Source organism: Neodiprion virginianus, chromosome 5 (assembly GCF_021901495.1).
Source record: "Neodiprion virginianus isolate iyNeoVirg1 chromosome 5, iyNeoVirg1.1, whole genome shotgun sequence".
NCBI lineage: Eukaryota > Metazoa > Arthropoda > Insecta > Hymenoptera > Diprionidae > Neodiprion > Neodiprion virginianus.
Window position 1 is genome coordinate 21,455,195 of NC_060881.1, and position 18,376 is coordinate 21,473,570.

Here is an 18,376-nt window from a genome sequence, read left to right on the forward strand (position 1 = left end):
TCCCCCTCTTCCACCCCCGCCTCCTCCTTCTCCTTCGCGCCTCCCCCTCGTCGCTGCCGCCTCCGCCTCGGCGTCCTCACCCCCCTTCGCCTCCTCTTCCAGCGGTCGCTGGCTGCCGTAGTATCCTTTGATCCTGATGTAATACAATTTATTTCCCTCTCGCGTGTATGTGCTATACAGGTATATACGTATAGACGTATACCAAAGTGTGTAACGGTATTTTTACCTTTTTTCAAATTTATTTCTTATTTTTTTTAATCTATTCAATTCGCATGATTTTCTTTATACTCTTTCGCGAGTATCTTCCAAGTCGTTTATTGTTAGTTAATAGCCACGCGATTTCTTACCGCTGGTAATAATTTCTCACTTGCGATTATTTTAGTTTTTTCTTTTTCACTGCACTGTTCGTAGGCTTACAGTTTTTATTAAATAATTAAACGTGGTTTAAATAGGATTAACAAACGATGAAACGATCGGAAGCAAAAATATAAGAGACAAGAAAATTAAAGAATAAACACTGTCAACTGAAACTAAGGATGAGACAACTGAGTGAAAAATAAAAAAAAAATTGTATTAAATAGACCGTTCGCACTCGAACGCTTGTAATCACGTATTAAACACGTACATATGTACCAATATGTATCAGGCGGTATGAATGCATAAAAATTATTTGCCGTGCTTTCAAATATCATCAACGTGTGTATTTATTTATTTTGTTCGATTACTTTTACCTCCATGATATTACGATTTTGATTTTCTCAAATTTCATTCGCTGTTATTGTCTTATCATAATATATTCATAAATAAATGTATATAGTGTCGCGTTGTATTATTATGACTACTTTTATTGTTATATTCAACGAAATTATAGAATTTATTTTCCATCTAATATTCTGACAACAATATTGAACAACCCTGCGATTCCTTTTGCAAATTAATAAAATTCACGCACTTCATATACATGTTTTTTTCTCTTTATATGAGAATGATTTTTTTTCTTCAATTCTATACGTCTCACCCCGTTTCACCCCTACAGCTCACGTTATCACTATTTTTTCTCTTATACGTACTAGTTAAATTTCAATCTCTTCCCCTTAACAATTGTCGATTCTGTCATTCATCGTTTAACGCATTTCTATATTTATTTATTTTTCTCGTTTTACTTCGTTTCCTTTACTTATTTATTATTATTAATTGTGGTTTTTTTTCTTATTTATATTCTCTGTTTCACTTATATACAATAACGGAGCACGTTTGTTTGGAGGCGTTTTTTTCTTAGTTTCGTTTTTCATGTTCTTCTTTCATTTCTTTGTGTTTTTTTTTTTTTTTTTCGTTTTCGTTTCTTTTTTTTTTAACGATTTTAATCCTTTTCCATTACTCTTGTCACTGCATTATCATTCTCTTATTCCGGGGGCGCAGGACATCTCGGCCCGGCCACTGCGCCGGCACTGAGCCTCCGCCGCAGCTTCAGGCCGCTCTTTCAACCCCTCCCCCCCCCCCCCCCCCCCCTCAACCCAAATCCCTCGCAGCCTCCTCCTCTCACTCACTCCCTCAACCCCTGCCCTTCTCGACAGTTAGCTGTATATACAAGCTAAAACCAACGCTGTAATATTCGGGCTCCCCGATCTGCAAGGATCACTCTTTTTCCTTCTACCACCGCCCCCCACCCCCTATCGTTTTCTTCTCACCTCGCGTTCTATTTTTCAATCTCTTTTTATTTTTCTCAAAAAGCATATCGCCGTTATCACACTTTACAACTCTTCGACTCCCTACCCCATATTTTTTTCCTGTTATCAATCGAGCGTTTTAATCCCTGAAACAATTAGACCGTCGGAAAAGCCACGAGTAGATTATTCTTTGACATTTCTGATTGACTTAGATGTAAAGATGAACAAACAGATAGTAGATAGACAAATGGAGCCCTAATTTTTCTTTCTTCTGTCGTTTAAAAATCGGTATTTCGAGCTTTTTGAAATGATGGTACGTATACAACGTCTCTCTTGATTATAAAAACATTCATTTCGGCCATCGGTTATAAATCATCCTCAGATACGTTATCGGGATTAATTTTTTTTTTTTTTGCCGGCTTAAGCAATCAAGACACTTTTGATCGATCATGATTGAAAATTGAGAATTCTTCCTGGCAACAAGAAATCACCGACGTGGTTATAAAAAAGTTTTTTTCATTTTTTTTTTTTTCAAACATCAAATTCATACGGAGTATCGATAAAAATTGATATTAAATTTTGAAACGGAGGCCTTATCATGCCGCAGAAACTAAGGCTCTGAGCTTTTGACGCGCGGATGATTAATCTCGTCCATACGGAGTAGAAAAATAATCTTGAAATCATCGGTATTGAAAAATTGATGGAGCTTCAATTCGTTATACAAATTATTCACTGTGTTAAATGTTGTAGTGTACGTGTGTAATTTTCGTTTCTAGCGTCTATTATGGAAACCATTTTCGAACCTCATGTAAAGAGGCGCGAGGCGCGGGGCGCGTAGCGTCTAGGGTCGACCCTTTGCAACGTCGACGACAAGGGATGAAAAGACGGGAACCATGATCGGAGGGAAAGAGATGCTCAGTGAGGGTAGCGAGGAGGCGGACGGCCGCCTGCGGAGAGATTGCTAGGTATGTACATGTGAAAATGCGTGCACAAACATATATATATATGTGTATATATATATATAATACTTACATACATACATATGTACAATGTCTACGTGTGCCTATGTATGCGTTACATCGCGCAGCCGCGTGTTGTGCCAAAAATTCGTTACGGTTCCATCGTGCAGGCATCGTTATATCATCAGTTCACAGAGAGAAGTTTTATGTACACCCGCAAGTATGCCGAATTCTGTATTTCCTTTCCTCCTGTTTTTCCTTTCCTTCATTTTTCGCAAAGGAAAACAACGAGATCGGAAACTGCAAGGATTGCCTCGCGTTCCGGGTGATAATTAACGAAATTACAAAGGGTTCGATTCGTGAGCGATCTTTGGTTGGACATGTTATTGCGTAGTTAGACGTGAAAAGGTGGACTCACGTTGAAGATCTTTATTTCGTTTTTCTTACCTGCAGCCAGTTCGTATGACAGATTAGCAAATTGTACATAGGTGGATAAAAACAGAGAGAGAGAGAGAGAGAGAGAGAGAGAAATGCGATAATGCGCCGCTCTCCTGGAGGGTCGATCAATCTCGTATTTGCTCAGTTTGTTCAGCCCCCGTTGTGCAAGAAGTCTGGAAGCTAGCCGGCAGCGTTGGCGAGATATCAAACACCGCTGGGGATAAACAACTTAATCGTCGATTTATTGCGACCGAAGATAGCCGACAGTAGCTGCTCTTCGAAAAATTAGTTTACCCATTTCGCGCCCCCCTCCCCTCCCCCCTTATCCACCTTTACCTCGACGTTTCAGCAATCGTTGATAATGTAATTATCCTCGAGTGCCGCCATTGTACGATTTGACCCCCTTTTTTCACTTCTCTACCCTTAAACATAGCAAGTAGTTTTAATCTAAAACAGTTTTTTTAGTTTCTTTACTTCAAATTCAGTCTGACTGATTTACCGTCGTCGTCTACGTATGTATTATGTGTATAGTCTATGCTGTACGAACTCACTTGTACACCATGCTCCAGTAATTCAAGGCTTTCATTCGACTTCGCAATTATAATCTTACGCGCTTGATAGAAACCTTCTTTGCTGGCCCACTTGTTATATGTATCTATGAATTCAATCTATTCGTAGTGGTGATTAATATTATTACTATTTTAGTTATTGTCACGTGGTAATTTGAATAATTCCACGGCCTGTTCAAATCTCCTAATTTTAACATTCATCTTTGACTTTTTGCTGCTCGAAAATTCTTTTTTTACAATTCTTTATTGTACTTCTCTTTTGTCTCTGTAACTTCGCGTGGCGCAAAGAAATTCGAATATCCATTACAATCTAACCTTCATAGAATGAATTTATAATTACAAGAAAAGGAAAACAAGCATCAAGGACCAGGTGTACGCAAGTAATTTGGTTAACATCGCAACTACCTCGGTGCACGTGATAATGAAATGGGAACGAATGTTTATGCATAGGAAACATATAAGCTTGGAATTTTTCTTCACTCCCCTTTCTGTATTTCTATTCCCACTTTTATTTTATTCTTTCAACGTCTTTCACAACGGATTGTAACAGATGACAAATTGTTTTGGTATACTTTGAAATATACCGACGCCTCCCGAGACTAACTGATATACATTTCAAAGTGGATAACTATTCCCCGTGTGGTTGTATGCGCATATTCGTTTTCCTGGATTCAACTTTTTAGTGTGGTAAGTTATCATCGATATCGAATATTCGAATTTAAATCAACGTGTTCAATATCCTATGCCAATGAACGACAAGGAGATGAAGTAAGCACAGGCCGAGTCGAACAGCAGCCATTGTACTTTTTTCTCAAATTCCACCAGTCACGAAGTCTCCACACACATAGACAGAATGAGTGAAAAGTTCTCCATCTATTCGCATTCACAGTTACCCACAAGCCTGTCACGTTCATCCTTCTTTTCATTCCTGTGTTCAATCATCCTGCCGATCAACCAAAGTCGATAGAAACCTTCGTCATTTGTTCAAACCTAGCCTAACCCTATTCTCTTTGTGAGAATTTTTGAAATCTGAAATTTTACAGTGCATATGCATATGCTCCGCAAGGTATCGGTTTACTCGGAATGACTTTTTCCGATATTTCGCATCCCACCGCTGTCACCAATTTTCCATCACACACATTTGCGTGACCACGTTGTTTCTGAATTTTTAATTTTCTTCACGAATCAGTGAACCAGTCTTAGATCTTTGGGTAGGATGATTATGATGATCATCCTACCCTTGCTAACTGAAATTCAAATGTATCCACCCGTTAAACCGCATCCCATTTGTGAGTCACGCAGGAGAATAAAGCTTGGCAGCGGTAGCGTCGCGTCGAGATCAAGAAGACGCGGATTCGATGGGTGATTGATGCCCTTGGCTCGGGAACGGTGGGGAGGAAGGAGGCCGCGCCACCGCCACCAGGGTGTTTATGCAAACACGCGTGACGTCAGACGTGCGTGTCTGCCTCCGGTCGGCGCGAGCAGCCTCGAAGGCATCGGTGCATCGCGTGTCAAGCAGGGATTCCGAACTCATTCCTGCAAGCACCAAAAGTCCCCGGTTCAAGGGCGCCAATCAGCTCCGCAACCGAAACCGATGATCGAGCTTTGGCTCAACGCGCGACGTTATCAGCTTCGGATGGCGCAAGGCTTCCTCGGGACTGGAACTGGATGACTCCACTTCCGCCTCCCGGTTCGAGGCCCGTCAACAGGACGCAGCGATGGAGTCTTCTGACGTACGGTTCAGAGTCTTCGGTTCACCTACTTCCGGTCGCGTGACCGGAATCCTTTTTTCCCGCCCCGCACCGGCCGTCAAACTCGGTTAATTACCGTTCTCCAGACAAGTCGAGATAACCGTTCGCCAAGGTCTTAGGGTGGCATGAATCATTGTGGAATGAACAGGCGTGAACTAGTTCGACCATGGTCGCGATATCGAGTAAGGAAGGTCCATGCACGTGGACCGACTTGGAATCAAGTTATACGCGTTGTCTGACGCATTTAGGAGCGCGTCGTACGGTCAAACTTTGCTTCATTTCCTGAATTGAAGAGATCATTATCCTCCGGTCTGGTGGGCGGGGAAGTCCGGGACACCAAGAGATACCAACCCGGCATCGCGTATGCTTTGTAAGTGTGGACAAGCGTTGCGGCGCTAGCGTCTCGGTGCCTCACATTGTGCGTCAATTCCGTCCTCCCTCGACAATGGCGAAACGGCCCGCTGTATAAGCCCGCTACACCACCGCTGGGAAATAGACCACCTTTTGTCTAACCTTTCCTGCCACACAACTGCAATGCACCACGACCAGCTACCCTGTCTACCCTGCCTCACCCTTTCCAACTCTTTGTTGGCCTTCTTTTTATACTGGCATTCGGAACCGCCGAACATTCTCTTCATTGTCGCCCTCCGCTCACGATGGAGGCTTTCGACAACTGTAGAATTAAATCCTCCATCTCATGGAATCGCGAAATCCGTGATTAGTATTCGATTTTGAAGCACTCCATCATTTAACTTGAGACACTCTATCGACACTGTTACAGTCGTTCCAGAATCCTCGAGACTAGACATGACAACGAGTTCGATCTTACGGTCTTCTTAAGGCATCAGAAGAAGCAAAGGGATCCAGTCCTCCATTTTGGAGTCTGACATACAGGATCCGTGCAAAAAATGCAATCTTGATCGTGCCATCATCACCGAATAGTTGAACCTTGTTCACCTCCATACGATCTTCCGATGACTTCATTCTTGACAGTCCACACCTTCGATTTCGGTATGAGGTTTTATCCTTGACTCTCCTTGACATATCACGGATGTTATTTTTTACCCACAGTGCAGCAGGAAATGCCGACAATATGCAACCTTGAGTAGTGAAGGTGGTAGGTAAGTCTTGGCCGTGCCATCGCCGTCCAAATCGTCATCGCGAGCATCAGTTCAGGGTCTGCTATTTCGACCCGTCGAGTTGCGTCGCGTCAGGCAAGGCAACCCTCGCCTCGCTTGCTCGGCCTGACTGATGCCTCCGGGACACGCCAGCCGGCCAACTAATAATTACCCTCACCTCGACCCATCTTCTCACCTGGTATACCTGCTGTAACGTGCCTCCGAGCCCTTAAGCGCAGAAGGCGGGGGCTGAGGTGTTATCGCGGTATTTACTCCCGCCGTTCCCGGGATTGAAACACGATAAGTGAAGGCACATGGACACCTTGTCATCTTTGCTTCAGCGGGAAATTTCGAAGTTTTATATTTCGTCGGTGATTTGTCCTTCCTTTTTCACTCAGAGCCTGTCCAAACCACCTGTAATGGGGGGTTATTAATGCAGCCTGTAATAAACTTTCCCTCGGGCGGAAGGCTACTCGAACGAGTGTATAAATAAATAAATAAATAAGTAACGCGATACGAATATGCATAAATAAATATACATAAATAATCATTAGCCTGATGCATAATTTACTCACTATGTATATATTTATATTTTTCCACACCTATATGTTTAAAACAGCGAGGGTGAAATTCTTGAGATTGAAATTTATCGTGTCGTGTATGTATAATATCGCAGGTGAAGAGATCAAAATTTCTAGTGCACGATTTTGAAATACAAATAATGAGTTTTATAAAACAGGAGTGACAATTTAAAGTCTGCCGTGAACGTTATCATCAAGTTTGCTTGGTGTGTACATATTTTTATCAATACATATTGTTCGTACATAGGTATATGTATGCGACGGGTAATCCTCCGGGTGTTAGTACGTCGCCTCAAATGAGATATATGATCGCGAATTGTGGGTGGTGCGTGTGTGTATATAAAGCATGATACATAGGGACAGATATATACACGGATGTACATCACGATCATCGTCACTTACGGAACGCAATTTTTTTATACGCACTATCATTCTGTTATCATTTTTACGAAGAAAAGTGAAAATGACGAAAAAAAAAACAAATTAAAATTAAAAATGAAGAATTGAAGATCTGAATTTCTAAAAAAAAAAAAATGCTATAAACCAAACAGTTTAAAATTGATGAAAAATGAGACATTTTTTTATCTCGGGATAGTTTTTTATGTAGAAACAAATGTAAAAAGAGAAAATTCGCAGGCGAGGAATGCGAATCAAATCGTTCGCTGCAGCTGCACATGGTTTCTGGCACCGTTGGGAATAAATTGTTTCATACAAATATCGACATCGCGAGCTACAGGCGAGGAAGAGAGGGGAAGAACAGCGGCGCCGCGACGCTGCATACACGTTAAGAAACGGCATGCATGTGTGCAAGACTGCGTGTATGTATGAAGTGACAAATAAGCCGCATGTGCAGAAGGTGATTGATAAATTGAGATAGTTTCCTCGACGGACGTCGGGCCACTTTACCGTTTTCAAACTTTCTTTCGGTCTCCTTTATCGTTTTGGTCTTGGTTTTGTTTAGCGTCAGTCGTGTATAAAAACAGTTTCGAATCCAGAGATCCGTTGAAAAGAAATTCATTTTGATATCTGGTGGAGAGTATTTTGCAGACAGACGAGAGACGAGAGGTGAAAATTGTTCGCTGACAGATCAATCTGCAGTTTACAGTACCATCCACGTGGCTAAATTGGCGTGATACCTAGGACAAGTTCCTGCAATTGTAATCCGGATGATGAAAAGTCGGAGTTTGAGGAAGAGGAGCTGCAGGAGCCAGCGGATAAACTTCGTGTAGAATCGGTTGTATACCGGTACCAGAGTCAATTAGACTTGCGGCTCAATTAGTTGTTTGCCGAACTATGCGGCCGCCGATCCGCGGCTTTGGGCTTCAGGTTGTACATATGTAGGTACACCTACATGTATAATCTGCCATGTGGACGCATTTACGCGTTGCGGGAAGAGGCTCAACTTGAATAACCCAAATCCAAAAGTCCTGCAAAAGACTTCCTATGTTTCGCAAATTGGCCGTTTCAAGCAAAATAACTTTCAAGGTATATTTTCGTGCCAAAAATAGTATTGACCATAATTTTCAAGCAAAGCTTAAAATGCTTGAATTATATTCTGAATGCGAAAGACGCCTTTGCGAATATTTCTGAACCAAAAAAGAGAAGATCTTTTTTCGAGACGAAGAACTTTGGCTCGCATGCTGACTTTTCAAAATCTTTAATAGTATGACTTCTGGGTCAGGACCTTCTCTATAATCATGTTTTCGTTTATTAATCATTAGCAAGATGATTAGATCGATAGAATCGTAGGATAGCTTGAACAACAGTAATACTGTTCTTGAAGGATTACAATTGGTTATCAGAAGATCGTAGAATTGATTATGGTGACCGGAATTGCGTATAGTAGTCCATAATCGGTTTCTCTGCTGCTTCCGCGTCACGAAACAAACCCATTAATTGCTGGGCAAACAGCTAGATAGGAAGTCAGCCATCCTGGCAACGGAAACGAGCATTTTCGTTATTTCTTAAACCCCAATAAATTGAAAAATGAATGAGGCGACGAATATCGTAAAATTTATATCGTGTCATCCCATGATTGTGGTTAAATGCTAATTCAACATGTAAATCCAGAAACCAGAGGACTTTTGAATAACGAGCGGAATTGATTTTCTAAAAATTCAGTTACGGCTATTTTTATTCACCAGTCGATATTTCAACTGGTTGATTTGTATTTTGCGTTAATCAGAGTGAGCCGAACTTTTGAATTTCTGCATGAAGAAGAAACGACCCAGACTATTTATCCCATAACTTGTTTTCGAGTTATTTTTACTCCCTAGATTGTTTTGGAGAAACAAAACAGGGTTGTCTTCTGATTTCCATATCCCAATGCACTCAACCGTGCGGGTAGAAATTTGTTCAAGTCAGTCGGTAGTTTTATAGATTCAACTGTCAGCAGTGCAGGTTTCATTTTACTTACCAGCTCTAAAACTATTGTTCTGACTTTGAGATTGAGTCTCGAAATAAATCCATGCACCGGTTGATCTGCCTGGATAAATTTGAACTCGAAAGTAGAATAACTACCCTAAAAATTGACTCGATGTTGGTTACCGACATTTTTCTTATCAGTTTCAGACATGATTCTGTAGATGGCACTGGCTTACCAACGAGTTTAATGAGAATCGTAGGGTTGACTGTCTTTGACACTTTGGACCTTTGGACCTTTCAAGATTAAGGCCAATGTGGTTAGCAGCATCGATAATTAATTCTTGTTTTTAAATTAGTTCCGTTTATTTCTGATTTGATATTAGTTAGTTCGAACATCATGATGTAACTAACGCTGTGTCTGTAATTGCAATTCTAGACGACCGTAAAATACAAAAATTAGTGGTCTCAAAATGTTTCGGTTGCTAATCGTAAAGAATTATTGTCAAGCATAAACAATCACCAAAAATTGACTGTCACTCGAGAACAATCCAGTTTCTATCTATAGAGCAAATCTTGATGAAATTATAAGGAACCAGTGCATGATGTTTCAAAAATGTGGACATAGGACACAACGTAAATTGCACAGTGTGAAATGAGTTTATCTCCGAAAGTCCGATACCAATAAAAACATCAAAAGTTTAATTCAACATGAATACGATGCAACTTTATAATAACTGTAACTGCAATAAAATACTGCATTATCGAATACAGATCTTCGAGGTCTAGACAATCTTCGAAGAAGAAGCCAAAACGATTCGTGTCTCTACAGGCACCGGGTACTTCCTATGAGTATCGCTTTCGTTCAACTGAGGAGGAAGACGAAGTCTCAGTTTTGCACCGTAGCCATTAACGATGACGTTGAAATCCATGATTATGAATTTTACTTGGTACCAATAATTCATTTGCTAAATCGACATGTCTTCTCAGCCTTGTTTTATGCCGATATATACGTACCGTTTTCAACCCCATCCTCGACGAATATGAACCAACAGTCACGTCGACTGTGATGCATATCTACCTAAATTTCTAACGTCATCTCAAGGAAGAAAAGTATGAGAAAAAAGAAAACAAGCATCGGGGGTAGGTGGAAGAACGTTGGGTATAACCAATATTTTCACATCATCAGTGCAAGGTATAATAGGACAAGTTCAATTAGTTATTCACCGAGCTATGTCGACGGCTTCATGCTAATTCTGCTTTTACAGAGAACGGGAGGCAGATCGATTAAATTCATATTTTATCCAAACTCAGCTTCTTTCAGTTACAAAAAAAAAAAATAACAGATGGAGTGAAACGTGAGAGAAACAACAAAAATGAGAAAACCAGTAAAAGTAAATATGTATATCGCATGGTGTAAAACCAATTTATTCTCAGGTATTCAGCAAAAATAATAACAAAAGATATTTTACACATCAATATATGACGCATTCTGTGCACCTCAACTTATATTTTCATACAATACATCACGTTGAGTAAATATCCTCGAGGTCGAAACAATCTCCCCAAAATTTATCCATGGTATGATAAAGATGAGGATAAACGCTGGTTAAACCGTGAGCTTCGTCGGTGTAGGAGACTTGCTCAAATTGAATATCTGCAGCCGCCAAAACATGGGAAAGAGCCAAAGCCTGCTGATAGTGGACGTTATCATCGGCCGTCCCGTGGATCAGCATGTACTTCTTTCCTCGAATACCTTCAACCAGTCTCGTTGCGTCGCTGGCGTTGTAACCAGCAAGATTATCGTCCTCCGTTGGCAGTCCCATGTATCTCTCAGTGTATATCGAGTCTGAATCATTGTGAAACGGATGAAATGAATTAGGAAAGAAGAAGAGTGATTTTGCTCGTATTGCGAAGGACCGGTACCGTAATAGATCCATGACGACACTGGCGCCACGGCGATGGCACATTTGAAGACGGAGTCAGTATCGGTAGAGAGAGCCATGGTCGAAGTGAAACCGCCGTAGCTCCAGCCCCATATTGCAGTTCGATCCGCGTCAATCCATCCGTAAGTTTCCTGGAGTGCTCTAATATGATGGACAAACATTTTTAAGGTTTGGTACAGATTAAATGGATATTCGAGTCATCGGTGAAAATAGCACCAACGATAGACAAGAAAGCGTGATATTTTATTTTACTTCGTAACGGCTATCTGGTCCTGAATTTCGACGGTTCCAAGATTCCTGTAGATCTCGTAAAGCATGTTGCTACCCTTGTAGGCACTTCCTCGACCATCGATCTCAGCGTGAATCACACTCCGGTTAGTCGCCATGTAGTTCCAAAAACCGTAAGAGCCGGACTCCGTTATTCTCGCACTGTTGGGACCTGCGTAGCTGTAATCAGGCGCGGATGAGATAAGACGAAAATCGTCTTTCCAGCATCACAAAGAGAAAAAGCAGTAACGCGAAAAAAGACTCACGTGTAGACAAGCATCGGATACTTTGTATCAGTATCGCTTTCATCGAGCTGGGGGGGAAGTCGAAGCCTGACCTTTGCATTGTAGCCATTTACGGTGACGTAGAAATCCTTGATGACCGGTTTGAGAACGAGGCTGATCTTTGCCCTCAGAGTCTCGTTTTCTTGCCAGGACAGCACTTGCTCATGACTCGAGTTGTATACTCTGACTGTGACTGGGTCCGGACCTGAGCACGTCACGACGTAGTGGGAGAAATCGCTCGAAAAGCTGGCCGCAGCGTAGAGACAGTTATTACCTGGAGGAATCAAACGGTTAATGAAAATATCCCATTTTTGATCTCGTTTCCTGTTTTCTCTCACCTTCCGGGGTCTCTATGGCGCAGGAAATACAGGTTGGTGAATCTGAGCCATCTAGAGGAACGACGTACAAGTTCCTCTGGCTTGGGGCGCCATCACCAGTTGCCAGAAAATAGACCCTCTCATTCAGGCTGTCGACCCCGATTAGAGAAGTCACGGCTTGGCTTCCGGGGCTGAGGTCAGTCTCGTTCGAGAGAACGCCATTGTTCAAAGTAAATCTGGTCAGATGTGAGAAGGACCCGGCAGACGTTCCCGAGTCCTGGTTCGTCAGAAGGAGTACCGAACCCTCGTGATAAATCGGCGTCGGGACCTCGACCCAACCTTCGGATTCCTCGATTGTGAGTAGGTTCGATCCTTCGCCAGTTGAGGCGTTGTAAAGAACGAGCTGAGCCACGTTCTGGACTCGGTTTGTCCATGTTCCGACAACCAAGTCCTCCGTTAGCCAAGCCACTGTGAAGATGATGTGGTCCCTAGTAAGTGAAAGAGCAAATTTTTAACCATATAAAGATTCGACCGGTTATTAAGTGATTGTCAGAAATGGTCGTTGATCGCTCTTTTGCTTACTCACTCTCCCACAACATCTTCGGGCGCTGATAAGTCGATCCACGATGCTGAACTGTTGCTCAAGTCAATCAGATTCAAAGTGACTGTAGGGTTAGTCGTCCCAGCCTGAACAAACGTAAAATAACATGTTTCGAAGTCATTTTTGAAATTTCCATAACAAGCTGGGAATGGCTCTCGTGTTCTGAATTTATGCCGCGTCTTCTAACAGCTCAGATAATTCAAAAGCAATCCTGTTCATGACTCATACTCTCTATCACATCATCGAATTGTATATATACCGAAAAATGGTTCTGAAAGACGTGCTTCGGATGAAGAAACTATGATCTCTAAAAATGTCCCTAGGAATTCATTGCCACTAGTCAGACATCAATAGTCACCTTTGGATACTTCAGCGTGACTTTCTCAGGATACTGATATTGGAGGTCTCCAGGTTCACCGTAATAGAAGTACTCCGCTTCTAGGACATCCGTGTCGTTGAAGGATGCGATCACCAGCCGCTGACCATCCGGAGAAAACCAGAGGGCACTTCCGGCGCTTAGTACTTCCTCTGAAAGGTACGATTCGATTAGAAACTTAATTTTCAGCACCGATTTTCATGAAGATATTTCGCATCTGTGTGTATTTGATGAATCGAAATGAATAAAGCCATCAACAAAAATTTTTGAAAGATCTCAAGTTCTATTGATTTTGCTTTTTTCCCTTATTGTTTCGTTTGTTTTCACTCTTGTCTTCATCCATCCGTTTCACAAACCTTCGTAAACCCAATCGGGAACCCCGTTGTAAATAACATCTTCAATTCCATTGAACGTGAGCTGTCTCTCGGTAACATTGCCGTCAGAAATTTCTCTGTAGTAAACGTTGTTCTCCAGAACAAAGGCCAGTGAGTTGCCAACCGGTGACCACTTGGCAAGGGGTAGAGTTTCCCCGTCCGCTACCTCGACGTAATTTCTAGACGAAAAAAAATACAACATTTTAACAGCGAGCATTAAGAATTTAGCAAAAAAAAAAAAATAAAAATTATTCTGTGTAACGGATAAAATTTGTCGAGGAAAAACGCCAGATTTTTTGTAACTTCAAAAAATAACAGCTATAATTACCTTCCTGTATACTTACTCGGTGGCAATTTCGTAAACGACGTATTTCCGAAACACCGAATGTCTGAATCCCTGCAGGTAGTGGAAGAAACGAGAGAAGAATGAGAAAATACCGTTCCATACTAAAATACTTGTTCTTTTATTTCGTTTCTTTGTTCTCACTCAATATTTTTCAGAAACTTTTATCACATGAGCTTTTCAAAAAGTTTTTAGTGATAAACAGATGTGAAAACAAACAACGAACTTAAAAATGGGTAGAACAGTGGAAGTGAAAAATGACACGTTTTACTTACCGAGACGGCCGAGTGACCGATAAGAACGTAGGCGCCGTCGGCAGACAAGGAATAAGTTGTAGCGTTCCAATCAGTCTGAGCCAGAGAATTTGGAAAAAAATGTTAATAATCAACAGTTCTTCCTGTAGTGCAGGTAAAAGTTGAAAACTAAAGTGTCGAATCATCTGCCGAAAACATTTATTTCATCGGTGCGGTTGTGAGATAAAATTATCTTAATAATAATAATGACAATGATAATTTTCTTCGCGATATTAAAATGAATGTAGAAATTAATAAGTATTAAATAATCGAATCTGTGGAGGAGAAAAAAAAACGGAGTTCTTAATCATCGTTAGACTGTCATGATTATCAAATTTGTTTGACACGGTATGTCAAGTATGCGATATCAGAGACAATAAATTCACATCGCGCATTTTTATCAATATATCGTTGTAGGTATATGGTTGTATACGACTGTTAATCCTCGAGGCGTTGGTTCGTCGCTTCAAGTGAAATATTGTGTCGCGTACATTATTGATATACAGTTGTACAGGTATTAATAAAATCGTCGGCGCAAAACACCACTTCTTACAATACTAGTTTTCATTTCAAAATCTCTATACGTTTTTGCTTTATACGTTAAATAAAAATAAGTAAAATAAAGCAAATTAAAGAAAATTTGAAATTCACTATTTCTGAATTAGCAATACAGAAATATAAAACAGTAAAGGAGAGCAGAAAAAAATCTGGTAGAAGAAGTGATATGGATACAATCAACTGATTTTTAAATAGTCATCATTAAAACAAATCAAGTATCTGATTAGATTTTTTTCCTTTTTCAAACCACATGTAGAGCAAACCTTTAAAATCGGTTCATTGGTACGAATTTTTTTTTCTATTTAAACCTTTGGGGCGAGTTTAAATACAATTTTTCAGTGGATCTGATAAATCATTCTTCTCCGTGTTTGTTTTAAATTTGTTGAAAATTGACTAGTCTCCCTCTTTTTATTTCTCACCAGTACAGTAGCATTGAGAAAAGTGGACGTTGTAAAATCCTCGACGTTGTACGTGAGAACGTTGAGGGAGCCGCTCTCTCGGAACATAATCTCGTTTGCTGAAATCCAACTGCCGTTGAACGATGTTCCCGAGTAATATCCCGAGTAGATGTCTTCCAACGTAACAGGGACCAGGTCGTCATCCTCACGGATCTGTACCTTCACGGGTTCATCGGATGGACGTCCGGCTCCGAGGCCGGCCAAACCGGTCAGAAAAATTGCCAATAGGCACTGTCAAAAGCAATGAGAATAATCAACAACGAAAGAAATACGCATTTGAATCCAAATTGACTCGAGTTCAAGGTAAGGAAAGAGGAAGTAGAAACATCCGTTACGTAAACACTGATAAACAAATACTATTCATTTGTTCGAGACTAACGGTAAATTGTTTTTGGATGAATAGCTGCAATACTGCTCTGGGCTGCAGAAGATCAGAAGAAATACTAGATTAATTATTCCTAATTAAGGGAAACTATTATTAATAATATTTGTTTTCACATTGCGTAATATAAATTGGTGTTGTTAAATTACTACCATTGTTATTTACTTCAAGCTACTTTAACATAGAAAAAAAATAAGTCTGGGTAAGACTTAAACAGGAAATTCATTTTTGTTTCAATGATGTGTGAAAATTTTCGTTTCGCAATAAATGCAGCTATCAAATTCTATGATATTTTTCAACTTGACACGGTGACGATGAAGATACTTGCCATTCTCAGCGTCATCCTAGGTGAAAATGAAGCTTCAGTTACGTAGAGGTGACGTTGAGGATGAGAGAATCAAAAAATGAAAAAGAAAAGTTGATCGATCGACTCTCTGAGATCCGGTTGAACTTTTGGCGAGATGTTATAACGTAGAGATGCGTCACTGGAACATGCACACCGAGTAAAAGAGTAAATTAAAGTCTTTTATCCTTCTTTCTCCTGTCCTTGTTCCTTTTGTTTTTTCGTTCAGCACCGCGCGTTGAGAAAATTGATAATTTCCACGACGTCCGCAATTCCGCAGGCCGTCGGGACGCTCGCACTACCAGCTGTAATAAACCAGATATTTCCGCGATATCGACACTCTGCTATTTTATAGCGATGCTCGCGACAAGACTGATATCTATTCTATTACTTCACACTCCGGTGGTAGATATTGTCAAACTGACTTCACCAAACGTGCGGAACTGGTTTATGCTATTGGTCAGCTAGCACTTGAGATATGCTCAAGTCTCTGCGATGAGTACGACGAGTCCAAAACCACTACCTTTGGTCATTCCTTATTTCTTTGACAAAGATTTCGAGAGCCGGTCAGTGGAACCCATGTCTCGATATTATTATGATGAGATAAGAAGATATTGACTACACGTATTTGAAAACTTCCCATCATTCTGTACGCTCGTGTAATTGATTCCACATACGTAGTTCTCTTAGTCAACGGGGTCATTGGTCTTCCCGCGATATCTTGGTAATTTTGAAAATAATTAATGCTTTTTTTTGAATTTCAATATGTCGGATCATTTGATCGATCGTTTGAAATATCCGGACTAATTTAAAAACAAAATTTCCCTAAGAGCGTTTGAAGAGGTGGTTCTGTTCAAAGATAACTAGCTCCATGGAAACTTTCGACTTTGGAATTTCTTATGCTTTTATGTAAACGTATTTCCGAAAAAGGGAAGCGGTGCAATTTCCTGACGATTCAATCTGTAAATTGCATGGTTCACGCTGCTAAATTGGTGTAATCCCTAGCCAAATTCCTATTATAATCCAGGGGAGGAAAAGTGGGAGTTAGAGAAGGAGGAGCAACAGGAGTAAGGGAATGCATGTCGTGTAGAATCGATTTTACACCTGTACCAGAATGAATTGGACAACCGGATCAATTAGTTGTTCGCTGAACTATGCGACCGCCGTGTCGCGCTCTCGGGTGTTTGGTTATACATACATGCATGTGTTATCTGCTAAGTGCACGCAGATATGCCACTGTAGAAATTGGGAGCTCGATCCAAACAATATGAAAGCCAAAAGTCATGTACCGGTGTACCGGAAATTGACTATCTCAACAGGACTTCGAGAACCACGACCTTTCTCAGGCAATCAGGTACATTTATGCCAAGTGGAATGATTTTGAGTCGTATAATTATGTGTCGAATGATATTATGTGGCATAATTTGGTGTAGAATAATTTTCAGTGGGGCAGTTTTGTCAGGAATAATTGTTTTACACATAATTGTACTCCACAAATTGATATCACCCGAAAATTATTCGCCACAAAATTACTCTACACATAATTGTACCACACAAAATTATGCCACACAAAATCAAACCGCTTAAAATTATATTCGACAAAATTATACATACAAATTATATCCCACAAAATTGTACCTCACAAAATTTTTTCAAACAAAATTATATGACATATAATTATAAACTGAGTCGAGAAAATCTACGCTTGGGTTTCAACGGTTTCTCTACTCTAATTATTGAACGCGGGTATATTCAAACGACGGAAGTATTTGAATAACACTATCTTGCAACGACAAGTGTGACCAGAGCCTAAGAGTCACATGTGAAATCACATAGGCAAATTCCACGCAAGTCCCAAATGCAATCCACACATATTACAATTCAATCTGATTTGTATGTATACCAATGATCCATACATACGTTCAATTCACGTACGGTCCAAACATTATCGACGAATTCGATTATTATCATTAATTTTCATTAATTCGGTAGTTATGAACTTGGGCTCACCATCTGGCGAACTGAGTAACTCAGAAGGTAACTCAACCCGAATCAGGCTCAGTTTGATAACCATCCGACGTTCTGCAGTACCTTCCTAACTCTGCCGTCAGAATTACCCAGAGGGCACTAGCAAGCGACAAATTTAGGTCTCTATGCACGGCAGAATTGATTATTCGCATTGGCGTAAGGCACTAAAATAGCATAAAACTGGAACGCCAACTGTCACGGTGGGGCGCGCGCAGAAAGAGATAGCTTGGCGGGGTATATCTGTCTTCTTCGCACTGCGTACAGTCAGTTAATAATATTCTACTCGCCATTTAGGCGCTGCAGCCTGATACGCTGCAACCTGTCAAGCCGCTCAAAATATTTTCACCCGATTGTACAGAAAG

The 18,376-nt window shown here is 40.7% G+C and overlaps 1 protein-coding gene across 1 annotated transcript; it reads right to left on the minus strand.

Moving 5' to 3' along the window:
* Positions 1-10,843: 10,843 nt before the first annotated feature.
* Positions 10,844-16,461, minus strand: LOC124304642 (venom dipeptidyl peptidase 4-like). Its single transcript, XM_046763135.1, has 12 exons — positions 15,972-16,461; positions 15,223-15,492; positions 14,228-14,302; positions 13,954-14,006; positions 13,592-13,788; positions 13,218-13,387; positions 12,845-12,945; positions 12,280-12,746; positions 11,924-12,215; positions 11,643-11,837; positions 11,371-11,531; positions 10,844-11,293 (listed from the first exon to the last, which is right to left on the minus strand). Exons 1-12 carry the CDS (start codon positions 15,984-15,986, stop codon positions 10,971-10,973), a joined length of 2,319 nt encoding a protein of 772 aa, XP_046619091.1. The 5' UTR covers positions 15,987-16,461; the 3' UTR covers positions 10,844-10,970.
* Positions 16,462-18,376: the final 1,915 nt, after the last annotated feature.

Bases quoted from the DNA above. Each gene is read 5' to 3' on its own strand.
- LOC124304642 (XM_046763135.1), bottom strand. The intron at 13,388-13,591 runs GTTTGTGAAACG...CGTACCTTTCAG, and splicing joins TCCCGATTGGGTTTACGAAG to AGGAAGTACTAAGCGCCGGA. The intron at 11,838-11,923 runs GTGAGTCTTTTT...GCCTGATTACAG, and splicing joins TATCCGATGCTTGTCTACAC to CTACGCAGGTCCCAACAGTG.